Below are 14,492 nucleotides of genomic sequence, written 5' to 3' on the forward strand. Positions count from 1 at the left end.
AGTTCTCCAGATGTCTGGCCACTCTCTTGATCACTCTGCTTGTCGAGAAGACGAGCCTCTGGGAGGGACAGTGGTTTTTGCTTGTTGTCGAGTGCCCTAGAAGTTTCTAGGGCACGGAGAGGGCTGTCTTCGAATTTGGGAGATGCGGTGAAGGTACCGTCTGGTGGGGGTGGGGCCTTTAATTCCAACAGGCTTTCCAGGCTTGGCACTTGTTTCGGAACGAGAGCCAGGTGTAACGGTGGTCTGGATGAGGTGGGCGGGGACGGGGGCGGGGGGAATAAGATGCTGCTGCCCTGAGTGATTGGAGGATTGGAGGGGACGAACTGCGATAATAACGGAACTTGAAATTGTGCCGTAATGGCACTTGCACTAAGAAGCAGTGACAACAATGTACGATACATTTTCAATTTTTGTGACGACACTTTTGAATGACAGTTAAAACTAAAGTTGTTCTACAATTCTTATATTCATATTTACTTGCAAGAATCTATTCTTTGAAAAAAACAAAAGACACCTTGAAAGAATTACACTGAGGTCATCATTAAAAAAAGAAACACTGGAGAAGAATGATTCGTGAAACAATGGAATTGCAACACACTCGACGCACAGTCCATCGGGAAGGAAGCCTCGGAACGCACGTCTGACGGGTGCCGTCTCTTCTCTAAGACTGTAGCTCAGGGGAGCAGTGGTTCGTCCTTACAGGCTACATGAGGTGAAAGTCGTTTGATTATTGGTATCTACAGGTGTGCCTTTTTTCCTCCGAGGAGTGGGGGCGTGCCAGGAGGATTAGGGGAGCCTATATCAGAAGGCCCCCCCCGCAAGGGGGTTAGTGCCGTCAGTGCACATCATGCGGTGTACTGCAGGCATTACTTAAGGTTGTTTGCAGCTTCCCTTCGGCCCCTAGCTGCAACCCCTTACATTCTTTTTACTTTACCTCCGTTCATATTCTCTTTATTCCATCTGGCTATGCACCCTTTCCTAACAATTGTTTCATAGTGCAACTGCGAGGTTTTCCTCCTGTTACACCTTTCAAGCAGATATATCTTTTTTTTTTTTTTTTTTTTTGCCCTGAATGACGATGAGGTCCCAGTGCTTGGCTTTCTTACAGTCAATTTACCTTTCAGCGCAGAATGACCTCTCATGTCCCTGCTCTTGGCCTTTGGCCTAAACTCTACATTCTATTCTATATCAGAAGGCATAAGCGTGATTGTTGTTAACCATCCATGTCAAGGTTAACAATAATTTTGGGAAATTTAATTCCTGTGCCCATTTCTTGAGCTCTAAACTTTTTTTTTATAGCTTCGCATATAGTTAGTAGTTAAAATGCAAAGATGTAGAGAAACTCTTACATTTGGAGTATTCAGATAAAGAACGATTTGAAAATGTTAGTAAGAAAGCACTTGATACAATTTTTAAGACAAACTTGCTTTTGATAGAATTAGGAAGACTTGACTATGCTGGCGGTGTCAGTGATGCACGAAACAGCCCTCTGCATCATAGTAACTGCTGCTTTTACTGCAAATGGTCGACAGCTGTTAAGTCAGTGGTGGATAATGTGGTTTTCTACTGTTGTTAGTTTGTTTTGCTTACCTAATTTACCGCGATTGGTACCATAACAGAAGAGCGCCTAAATACTTTTAAGGAAATAATTTAGCACGTCTAAACATTATAAGTTTAAGAAAATAGCTTGGCACATTTAAACATATATTAAGTGTAAGAATATAGTTTGACAAAAATATATTTTACGTTTAAGAAAATAGCGTGGCACATTTAAACATATAAGTTTAAGAAAATATTTTGACATATTTAAGCAGATTTTAAGTTTAAGAAAATAGGTTGACACATTTAAACATATTTTAAGTTTAAAAAATAATTTGACACAGACATATTTTACGTTTCAAGAAAATAGTGCGACACATTTAAACATATTTCAAGTTTAAAAAATAGTTTGACCCATTTAAATATATTTTAGGTTTACGAAAATACTTTGACACATTTAAACATATTTCAAGTTTAAGAAAATAGTTTGACACATTTAAACATATTTTAAGTTTACGAAAAAAGCTTGGCACATTTAAGCATATTTTAATGTTAAGAAAACAGCTTGCACATTTAAACATATTTTAAGTTTAGGAAAAAAGTTTGACATATTTAAACATATGTTAAATTTAAAAAAATAGTTTGACATATTTAAACATATTTTAAGTTTAAAAAAATAGTGTGACACATTGAAACATTATAAGTTTAAGAAAATAAGTTGACACATTTAAACATATTTCAAGTTCAAGAAAATAGTTTGACACATTTAAACATATTTTAAGTTTAAGAAAATAGTTTGGCATATTTAAGCATAATTTAAGTTCAAGAAAATAGGTTGACACATTTAAACATGTTTTAAGTTGACAATGTTCAGTACATCTACGAAGTAACGCCGTTTATCTTTTGCTGATACCACGAACGAATTGAGATTGAAATCGATTTGAATTTAGTTTAAAATTTTTACCGTAAACGAAGCACAGAACGGCGGAAATTCGCCCAAGAAAATTATACTTTCTAAGAACAGAATTGGGGAAATCGCGTAAGCCTTAAATATTAACACTTCTTTAGTAAATGTCGTTAGCATTTCCTGAAAGGCAGAAGAGAGTTACCAAATCCCCCATGACTGGTATTTTCCAGGTAAAAGGTAACCGTTCCATTCATTACGCGCTGCAAGGCGTCTTTTCTTAGCCTTTCAGTGGGCGTGCCCCGTACAAATACAGTAATTTCAGGTCTCATTACTGCTAACGTACCTGTTGTCACGACTCGAGATAATGTTGCCCAATTTACTCTCGCCATCGTTACCGTTTCACTTTTTTTTTAATAGGTAGCTGCCTATGAGAATGGCGTTACGCCTCTTCAAAGCGGCAACTTTTCGAGAACGCTGCTAAAGATTTTTCTAAAGGAGTGAACGTAAGATTGTAATTCTATCTCTGTATCTTTTATCTTCAGACAAATTTCTCACCTACTTTGGTATTGCAATCTTTTCTTTGTCTTTTGACTTTTCATCGGATATATATATATATATATATATATATATATATATATATATATATATATATATATATATATATATATATATTTTTTTTGCGCTGAATGACCTCATTGGTCCCAGTGCTTGGCCTTTGGCCCAAACCTCATATTCGATTCCGATATATTTTTTTTTGCCTCCTCCTACTTCTTCCTAATGAACACCAGATTCTTTGGAAGCTTGAATTCCAAGTCAATGGCCCCTGTGGGCTTCTTCTATATGAATAGGTTTCATCTTCAGAATAATAATAATAATAATAATAATAATAATAATAATAATAATAATGTAGGCTGATTTGTCTCTGTCACCTGTTAACTACATTGATTCGTTCAATCTTCAGAATGAGTTCGGACAAGCCATTACATAGTCTGCTTTTCCTAATACGTTACGCGGAGTACAGTTTTCACTTCACGTCAAGTGGAGGGAAGTGGCTGTTTTTACAGTCTCGTCACTCTAAGTGTTCTTAGGTTTTCATTCGAATAAGGGTACTCTGTGCTGCGTTTGTGATTGTAGGTTGGGAATAGTTTAACTTGGTTATGGTGGATGTAGGAAATTATGCTTCTTAGTAAGACAACATTTATCTGTGAACGTTTAGTTTCTCTCTCTCTCTCTCTCTCTCTCTCTCTCTCTCTCTCTCTCTCTCTCTCTCTCTCTCTCAGCTTTATAGGAAACAAACATTTTGTGCTTAAATATGTTTAATATTCATTCATTCATTCATGCATATGTATGTATGTATGTACGTGTGTATATATATATACATGTGTATGTGTATATATTATAAATTAGCATGTGTAGCCATATATATATATATATATATATATATATATATATATATATATATATATATATATATATATTGTAGCACGTGCAGCCATATCTGTATACAGCCTAATAGCGTAAGAGGTTTTGAGGAAGAGGGCCAGCCTTAATCTGCCAGTAAAGTGTGGTTTGATGGGCCGTAGCTTGTCGAGCTTTCTTTATTTTCACTCCGTCACTCTTGACAGAAAACATTAGCGGTTTACAAGTGGAGGAACTCGCCTCACCTCAAATGAGCCGCAAGAACGTATGAATCGGCGATCGGACAAACCAGGTGTCTCTGAAAATACGATTGGGACGTTGTGAAAAGAAAGCTCCCCCTCACCACCCACCCCACCCCACAACTCCCACTCTTTTTAGATTTCTAGTTCGACGACTCCCAAGGTTATAATTAGCATCGTTGTCCAAGGAAGGGAGATGATGATGATGAGGAAGATTCTCAGGTATACACATGTCTTAATTAAGCTTTTTTTTTTGCATCTCGTTTGCCAGGCCCCTTTTTTTTTTTTTTTTTTTTTTTTTTTTTTACCTGTGCAGGAAGTGGTGGCTGCGGATGAACCCCCACAGGATGCTGGGAGAAAGGGAAATTTCTCTCTCTCTCTCTCTCTCTCTCTCTTATTTATATATATATATATATATATATATATATATATATATATATATATATATATACTGTATATATATATAGTAATGAATTATTTTTACATTGATTTATAGTTTATTTTTTCTTGCGTTCGCTTCGTGCCTACTTGCTAAATGCTTCGTCTTAAAATTTAATGATGATTTGTGTAAAGTTTTTTTCTGTTTTAACTAAGCAATTATAATACTGATTAATCTAATCTTTAGTCTTTTGAAAAGTAGTATTATTATTACAATGCACTACTGCTGATATCAATAATAGCAGTATTAGTTGTAGTAGTAGTAGAATTAGTGTTGGTAACGAAAATAATATCGGCAGTTACCATCACCGTCATTATCTCACGCATAAATATAAACCAGACAATCCTCACTCCCAAACCAAGTAAAAGGTTTCATTCCCATTGTGTTCCCCTCCCTCAGCATCTTGAAAACGAAAGTGACACCCGCCCCGTATTTATTATGGCGTAATCTCCGTGCCATGAACGTCTTCGTCATCATTTCCTTTTCTTTTTTTCCTCCGGTTGACAACGGCGCCACGGAGAGGAAACGAATAGCCCCATGACAATGAATCGCTTCCCTCACCTCTCCACTAAAAATTCCTAATTATACTTCGCCCTTCTTCTTTTTCGTCAGCATTCGCGGGAACGGGTGGGAGAGTTTGAAGCGACGGGATGTTTCGAAATGTATTGTCTCCGCGGGACGGTTTAGTAAACAGTCACGCACTCCCGCAAGGCGGGCGTCCTCAGCAGATTGTGAATCGTATACGTATGCAGTATGTATGTATGTATAGTATATATGTATTTACAGATATGGATATATATATATGTATATATATATATATATATATATATATATATATATATATGTGTATATATACACACAGCCTACATACATACATACACTTGCATATATATATATATATATATATATATATATATATATATATATATATATATATATATTAGCCATTACTTATATGAAACTCCTTTTAAATTCTCTGTTAGTTTATTTAATTGTATTACGGCGTCAATAACCTGTATGTTGTGACGCCAGTTTTAGTAACCATCAGTCAATCAGTCAATCAACTTGTCATGAGTACAGGTAGCCTGACTGAACCACTGTGTCTGTGAACATGAGTGCACGGGAGCGGATGAGTATCAGAAGTTCGCTGTGAGAGAAATTGATCTATGAATAATTAACTTGACCCCATGATTAGCTGTATAACGAGTTCAGGCCGGTATTGTCTGAATTCATAGGAAGAGCCAATGTATTGCGTCATTATTCGTGATGCTCATTAAGTCCAGGGTTTGGTTGATCAGTGGTCACACGTTCATCAGTTAAGTCTAATAACATTACGTATTGTTAAGCAATAAATCTTCACATTATGAAGCCAAATACCTCCTTAGGCGCTCTCATTTTGTTAAGATAGAAATTACTGTTAGGATTCTGTTCGTTAGAAATTACTGTTAGGATTCTATTCGATAGAAATTACTGTTAGGATTCTATTCTGGAAGTTTTATTTATTTCCAAAAACTCCAACTTAAAAAAGCTTGATTGTAAACAGTCCTAAAAATTTGTCTGTTAACAAACCCATCATAATCTGCCTTCGAAGAAAACTGAGTGTATTTCCATTCCTGTTTGGGTTTAGATAGGAGTCAAGACGCTCTACTCGGAAACGTTGGTAACCCATCTTCTCGCTGAATGTGGCAGCTGACATATTCTGACAGTGCTGACAGTATGACAAATAACATCAAGTATCATTTTCTTGCTCTAAAGAAAAACTAATTTGCATTTAACTAACAAATTAATGTGGTTCGGATTCCACAATAAGCTGTAGGTCCCGTTGCTAGGCAACCAGTTGGTTCTTAGCCACGTAAAATAAATCTAATCCTTCGCCCCAGCCCTAGGAGAGCTGTTAATCAGCTCAGTGGTCAGGTTAAACTAAGGTATACTTAATTAGACCCTTTCGCCCTGATTTCAGAGGTTAAACAAATTCAGTATTATAATTTCACGTGCCTTCTCTAGGCACGTTTCAAACTCGAGCCGTCGTATATCACCAGGGTAAATTTTTTGTTTCCTTTATTATAATACAGTCTTTACCATGATGACTGTATTTACGTAAGGTGCCGGTAGCTTCCCGTTTGTTGTCTTACAAGCCACACACGGTTCTGTGTGATGTCATGTGAACGATAAACAGTAGAATTGCTCCTCTTTTAATCACTGGCTGCGCCCACTAGCATACCACATTTGCTGTTGCATAAGCGCATCCATTTATCAGTGAAAGGAATTGTTGTATTATCATAAACAGTGTTGAAAACCGAGAGAGAGAGAGAGAGAGAGAGAGAGAGAGAGAGAGAGTGCTGTGAATGGTTTTGGAGAGAGAGAGAGAGAGAGAATGGGTTTTGAGAGAGAGAAAGGTTTTGGAGAGAGAGAGAGAGAGAGAGAGAGAGAGAGAGAGAGAGAGAGAGAGAGAGAGAGAGAATCTTGTGAATGGTTTTGGGGTTCTGAAAAGTACCTCGTGGAGAACCTCCCTCCGTTAGATAATAATATTATAATATACAATTTGACTTGGTGCTGAAAAAAATCTGTTAGTCTCACAAAAATAGCTACACTTGGCTTATAATTAGTCGACTGCTATCTCGTGACCTCAGACCAGCGAGAGAGAGAGAGAGAGAGAGAGAGAGAGAGAGAGAGAGAGAGAGAGAGAGAGAGAGAATGGCTTTGGGGTTGTGAAGATTACCACGTGAAGGCCCTCCCTTCGTTAAATAATATTATGATGTACATTTTGACGTGGTACCAGCCCTCCGGCTGGGGAGTTGAACAGTGGGCCTAGCGACACACTGGCCACGTGTCATAGGTATTGGACCTTTCCCCCACTGGCTGTCGGCCTAAGAAACAGGAGATCAGCTCCTGCCTTATGAGCCTACAGAGGCCCAGGAGGACTTTAACTTCAACTTAACAAATAAAAAATCTATGATAGTCTCAAAAATAGCTGCAGCCCTCAAAAATTCATATAATCAGTCGACTGCTGTCTCCTGAACTACAGACTAGCGAGAGAGAGAGAGAGAGAGAGAGAGCAAGCAAATCTTTTCTCGAACCCTAACTCTAAGAGAACCGATCGGTTTCCCAAGCGGAGATTGTTTGCGTGCCTTGCCTAACAACACAAGCACCGCAATTAAGCCCAGTCACTCTTGAAGACCTGGTAAAACTACTGCGCAAGAAACCGCAGAAGTCGTTCTGATCTTGTCGGATTCCTGTCGCCGCGCGCGATTCCCTAGGGACGTGCAGGCGGCGCTTTCTTGCGGGAACCTGCAGTTTGGACGTCGTAATGCTTTAGAATTTTGTTTTGATTTTTTAATTTCTCTTTTTACTGGTTAATGGTGTTAATGATGTTCCTTTTAATATGAATTTATGTAAGAATTCTTATTTCAGTTTTTTTTTTTTTTTAGTGTCTGTCGATGGTGCTGAAGGTGAAATTTAATTATTTGTTAATATTTATTATTTCTTTCCCTCGCTTATCTTAGTAATGTTTTATTTATGATGGTTCGTTGCACGTGTTATTATGGCATTGTTAACCGCTACACTTGATTTTATAAAAGTATTTAATTCGTCTTCGTCATTGGTAATTATGATGTTGTTTTATTATTGAAAAGATTTTATCCTTTTCTTTGTTTTTGTTATTGAAGTTTCTTATTGCGGTTCGGTACAATAGATTTTAAAGGTCTTCAGTGTTTCTGCATCAGAGTCCGCAATGCTGTTGCTTATTCTTGGAAGAACTTTTCATTTTATAGTTAATTTTGATGTTATTTTAGGTAACTTCTCGTTCTCGCTCTTACTGTTAATTGATATAACTGTTCAGCACGATATTTCTGGGTACTGTTCTGAGAATAACTTGTCACTGTAAGTTTTCATTCAAATAGTTATATGTATGTATGTGTATATATATATATATATATATATATATATATATATATATATATATATATTATATATATATATATATATATATATATATATATTATATATATATATTTTATATATATATATATATATATATATATATATATATATATATATTTATATATATACATATATATGTATATACATATATATATATATATATATATATATATATATATATATATATATATATATATATATATATATATATATATGCATGTAGTATGTGTTGGTATTATGCAACCATAACATACAATTTAGGAATCTGACCCACTTTTTTGGCTCGAGTTCATTTAGCTACATGTTGTGGTGATTAATTCTTAAACTTTTTTTACACGTTTATTCCTTCCTCGCGTTCGAAAAAAACATACCTGAACCTTACGGAACAAGAAAATTGCTCTCAAGGTATTTTGATGCCTTTAGCTTTCAGAAGATACGAAGTTCTTGGCAGAAACACGTTCTGTTCGAAAACGGCCAAGTGAGTGTGTTTGCTTAATGAAGATTTCTTTGAATGTCTAAAGAAAATTATGCGTAAAATAGATGTGGAAAATTAATCGCTCTTCCATTTATTTACGCCGTTCGATTTGTTAGATTTCCTGTGGATTAATATATTACAGCAAGTGTTTTCCGGAGGATTTTGTCAGAGCCCGCCGCTGATAGATGTAGTTGTCTATTTCTTCACTTTAATCAAGTTCCTCGTACGTCTGGTACCTCCGTGGAGGGGTTGCGTTATCAGTACACCTCACGCCGTGCACTGTAGGCATTACTTGAGGTTCTCTGCAGCATCCTTTCGGCCCCTAGCTGCAACCCGTTTCATTCCTCTTACTCTACCCCCGTTCTTATCTCACTTCCATCTTACTTTCCACCCTCTCTAACAGTTGTTTCATAGTGCAAGTTCGAGGTTTTCCTCCTGTTACACCTTTCAGGCACTTTTTATTGTCAGGTTCTCTTTCAGCGCTGAATGACCTCATAAGCCCCAGTGTATGACCTTTGGCCTAAATTTTATATTCCAATTCCAGTTTCTTTGTCCGGTACAAAAAAGGGTCTCAGTAATAAGAGTGCACGAAAGACTTGGCGAGTACTCAAAATTCTGCAAAAGCAGGGATGCTTGCAAGCAGAAGAATAACTTCCTGGCTTTTAAATAGTGTATAGGAAGATGTCTACAGTGTGCATTGTTGTTGCTGTTTAAAGTTATGGATGATTTTATTTATTTTAATAGGAAGTGAAAACACTCCTCTTTAAGAGCTCTAGGGTGACTTCATCCTAAGGTTGAAATGATTTTGTGGTAGTGATAAAACTTTCATGCCTCATATTAATAAGAAACCAGTTTATATTAATACAAAAATCCAGTTTAGTCTCTGTCAACGGGCAGGATCATACAGTGTTTATAGGTCGAGAAGTGAAGTAAAGAGGTCGTAGAATGGTTAATGATTGATTGAATTGGGTAATGGTCCACACTCGCAACACCTGTGAAGAGGTTTCTAATATTAATTAGTACTGTTACTGTGACAATGTTCGCCGTATATACTCTGTGTATCTTTGTATGTTTGTGTGTGTGTATATATATATATATATATACATATATGAAGAGAAAATTCACGAGGGAATGAGGAACAATGGAGTGCTGCAAGGCCTTTCGACTTATAGTCCTGTACTTAGTCTGCTAAGTAAAGGACTATAAGTCGAAAGGCCTTGCAGCACTCCATTGTTTCTCTTTCCTTCGTGGATTTTGTCTTTATTTATATATTCATCACGTTCCATATTTTCGTGATTCAGTTTTATATATACTGTATATATATATATATATATATATATATATATATATATATATATATATATATATATATATATATATATATATATATATATATATATATATATATATATATATATTCATTCCTTATGTATTTCGTTGAGGAAGAAATATGGCGTTTTCTGTGTTTTGTTATTTATGGACTCTTGAAATACAAAAAACGCTCTTAGATTATAGCAAGAGGGCTTTCATATCTAATGTTTTAACTCCATGGTCATACGTTGAACAAATTTGATGATCACATCATTACTCTTTTCGTTTTTCTAATGAAGTGTTCGTCAGAATTATCGTTATAAGTTGAAATGTTTTTTTTTTTATTTGTTCGTTTTTTTTTTGTTTCTCCAGTCACTTGTTCGTCTGAAATATGAAACTCCTTTGTAGCTTTCCTTTAATTAGCGGAATCATGTTAAGCATTGATTTACCTCCCCATTGCTGTTAAGAACAATAATAATAATACATCCCCATTGCTGTTAGTAATAATAATAATAATAATAATGATAATAATAATAATAATCACCCAAACAAAAACTTCTTTCAGTTTTCGTCTGAAGATGGAAAGAGAAACCCACAAGATTCCTGTGGGTAACTTGTTTACTTGTAAATATTTACATATATTACTTTGAATCTCTGAGATTAAAGTAATATGTAAACATTTACAAGTAAACAAGTTATACACAGGAATCTTGTGGGTTTCTCTTTCAATAATAATAATAATAATAATAATAATAATATATAATAATAATAATAATAATAATAATAATAATAATAATAATAATAATAATAATAATCATCTTTACCTTTATATTCTTGTGGTTAAATGAAGAAATATGGAACCACAGGTCTGATTTTTTATTGAGCATGTACGGACGGCTTCTTGCTTGACGTTCTTAAATTTTAAGTAACAAATTGTTTAGAACAAGTGACATTTTATTTGTTTAAAGCAAGTAATATTTTATCTTTCATTTCTCTCTTCCAGGGGCCATCTCTGCAAGGTGAGTGGCTGCAGATGCTTCGCACCGTGGTGCTATGGAATCATTTGTCAATGAATTTAATTTACTCAAGTTACAAAAAGTAGGATTCGTCATTCACATCGCTGTGATTCGCGTGTGGTGTAAGTTGTACAGATATGTATTTAACGTGTATTTGTGTATGTATTCAACCCAATATTTTTATGCATCTTGGTATGTCATCCAGATAATATTTCTGTTATTTTTTTATATGAAGTTGTGTTGCGTGTACTTTTCTCTTGTTTGTTATGAATTGTTTATCCAAAATGGAAACGCAACAAACGCACTTAGACTAATGATATGAGGTTTCTGTTCTGGTTTATTACCAATGTGATTATTCGCAGTTCTTGACAATAGAGTTTAGGCTGTTTTGGGCTTTCCGCTGACAGGCTAGTCAGTCTGGCTTATCCAGAGTTGTGTGAGTTGGCCTAAGCAATGAGTAGTGCCCAGTTGTTATTTGACAGTTGTGGGTCGCAGCTAGCGTGGAGAGAAAATGAGGAGAGATGATAGGGTTAACTTTGGCAAACATCGATATTGTTTCTTAGGTCTTATCCTATATGACAGAATTCTTATGATTTCCCTGAGAGGTGGCTTTGTTCCAGCGTTGAATTATACCAATCAAACACTTCTCTGGAGCATACATCATTTACACCAGTTTATCCTGGGATTGTTTCATGTCTGTATGGTAGATGTATAAAATATTTCATTATTTTTAGGAGTGTAGATGTATAAAATATTTCGTTATTTTTAGGAGTGCATTATATTTTATGCTTGATCTGTGTATTGCATACCCAATAGAAATAGTAATGGGATGGTTCAGTATTTATCTGCTCTGTAGTTTAGTTGAGTGGAGACTGTAATTGGCTGTATTGCCATTGTACATGGTACCCTGTGTAGACTATCATGAATAGGGAAGGAATGTTACTCGATAACTTATTTTATATTTAACTTAAAATTTCATGTAGTTAATTCCACACATTTCGTCTTCATTGTAGGGCTTTAAAACATCGAAGTGGTGTGTAAAAATATATGAAGTTTATTTTTAGTATTCCAGTATTTCGTTTTTATCGTTTCGTTATTATAGTTATCGATGTTGTAACCATTCAATAGCAGACTCTTTTCCGTTAACCTGTAGGTTCAACCCTTTTTTTGAAGTTGAGGATGGACTGTAACAGTGGTGCTTAACCTGGGGGGGCGTCAACAATTTTCAAGGGGCGTCAACAATTTTCAAGGGGGATGGAGCCCTATGGAAAAATTTAAAAAATCTTTAATTATATTCGTTATTCTCCTAACAAGAGTCGCTAAGGAACAGTGTCTAGTATCTCACTAATTAATTCCCAAAAGAATAAAAACACCCCTTCTCTCTCTCTCTTTAATTTTCCTTTAAATCTGGGAGGGAATTTTACTCTTAGATGCAAGGGGGGCGTGGAGGGAAGGACCAACTCTTAGAGGGGGCCGTGGTAATTAAAAGGTTAAGAACCACTGGTAATTAAAAGGTTAAGAACCACTGGTAATTAAAAGGTTAAGAACCACTGGACTATAAGAAACGGTAGCGAGTTCCGATTGATTTAGACTCGACTATTCAAAGGCTCTCTTCATCTTTTGAGATGGTCCCATTTTCTGACGCCGGATAATTTTGACGTCCAGAGAATTAATGTCATTTCTAAACTCGTGGTGAGAATTTATTTTGTTCCGGAATGTTATCGATTATTTCTGAAATAAAATTACAGTTGTACAACAGTGTCTCAGAAATGTATTTATGTGGTTTGAATGGTAGCCTCTGTTACTCCTTGTCGATGAAGTCATTTGTGATATGTAAGCAATAATTGATATGCAACATCTCTTTCAGCAGTAATTTACATTGCGGTGCGTTTTCAAACGGAGGTATCCTTCGGGCTTAATTTAACAAGCAATTTGGATTTTATGTGGGATATAGTGATTTTATTCATCTGTTTATATGCATTATGCTTTCTAAGTTAAAAAGTCTTTGGATAACGGAGTTGTCATAGTGTGTTATTATTATTTTTATTATTATTATTATTGTAGAATCTAGTGGTCACTTTTTTGCCAGATACATATGTAATTGTAATAGCCACAATGCCCTCTTAACTTCTCGAATTCTTCGTGCTTTTTTGGATACGCTTGTCACTACAAAGCCTCAAGATCCAAGGGCAAGAAAGATGGAGAAATTCTGATGTCCGGTAGCGGGAAACGAACCCGGGCCCCCTAATCAGAACGGGGTACCTCGTTCTGATTAGGAGACCCGGGAACAAAAGAGCGCAAAGAATTCGAGAAAGTTAAAAGGTCATTGTGGCTTTTACAATTATTATTATTATTATTATTATTATTATTATTATTATTATTATTATTATTATTATTATTATTATTATTATTAAATCGGTATCAGACCCTCTTTCCAACATACTGCATTAAAAAGAATGGCCGTCTGGGTGCCGTTGAGTTTGTATTGCAGTCTCTCAATCTCTCGAATGAGTTTCTCTGTAGCAGCAGGTAAATTATATAACACCTGTCCAAGGTGTATTTATTCCTTGACGTTTCGATAGTACATACTATCATTTATCAAAAGGCGAGTGAAGCCAGGGGTACAGTTATGCCTTATTTATTACCCCCCCCCCGACATTGCCAACCAATCAGAAATCGCCTAAAATTTCTGTAAGCCTGCTTGCTGCCATAAATGACATAACTGTATCCCTGGCTTCATTCACCTTTTGATAAATGGTAGAAAGGACTACCGGAAAGTCAAGGAATAAATGAACTTTGGACAGTTATATTATTTCGATTGAATTGTTGCCAACTGATGATTGTAGATTTCGCGTGCAAATACTCTTAATGAGTAACACGTACTTCGGAAATGTTACGTTCTTGAGTAACGGAAATAGGGTAAGGATTGTCAGGTTTTCTTTCGTTTGTAGGATGTAAAAAGATAATGGGTCTCCTTCACCGCCAGTCTTGTTTCCTTGATGGCCATTCCTTTTTCAAGTGTCCTTTTCGTCAGCGTTATTATTATTATTATTATTATTATTATTATTATTATTATTATTATTATTATTATTATTATTATTATTATTATTATTATTATTATTCAGAAGATGAAACCTATTCATATGGAACAAGCCCACCAAAGGGGCCACTGACTTGAAATTCAGGCTTCCAAAGAATATTAAGGTGT

The 14,492-nt window shown here is 35.6% G+C and overlaps 1 protein-coding gene and 1 long non-coding RNA gene across 2 annotated transcripts in view; one reads left to right on the plus strand and one right to left on the minus strand.

Moving 5' to 3' along the window:
* Positions 1-1,433, minus strand: part of LOC136825716 (uncharacterized) — a 27,360-nt gene extending 25,927 nt beyond the window's left edge. Inside the window, exon 1 of the mRNA XM_067082488.1 lies at positions 1-1,433. This exon is cut by the window's left edge and continues 1,549 nt beyond it. Within this exon, the coding sequence (XP_066938589.1) occupies positions 1-401 (401 nt within the window). The 5' untranslated portion in view covers positions 402-1,433.
* The window catches only part of LOC136825731 (uncharacterized), a 583,078-nt gene that overhangs the window by 32,213 nt on the left and 536,373 nt on the right, over positions 1-14,492 (plus strand). The window contains exon 2 of the long non-coding RNA XR_010849434.1: positions 11,272-11,287. This is a non-coding gene — a long non-coding RNA (uncharacterized lncRNA). The remainder of the gene's footprint in view (positions 1-11,271; positions 11,288-14,492) is intronic.

Source organism: Macrobrachium rosenbergii, chromosome 39, assembly GCF_040412425.1.
Source record: "Macrobrachium rosenbergii isolate ZJJX-2024 chromosome 39, ASM4041242v1, whole genome shotgun sequence".
NCBI lineage: Eukaryota > Metazoa > Arthropoda > Malacostraca > Decapoda > Palaemonidae > Macrobrachium > Macrobrachium rosenbergii.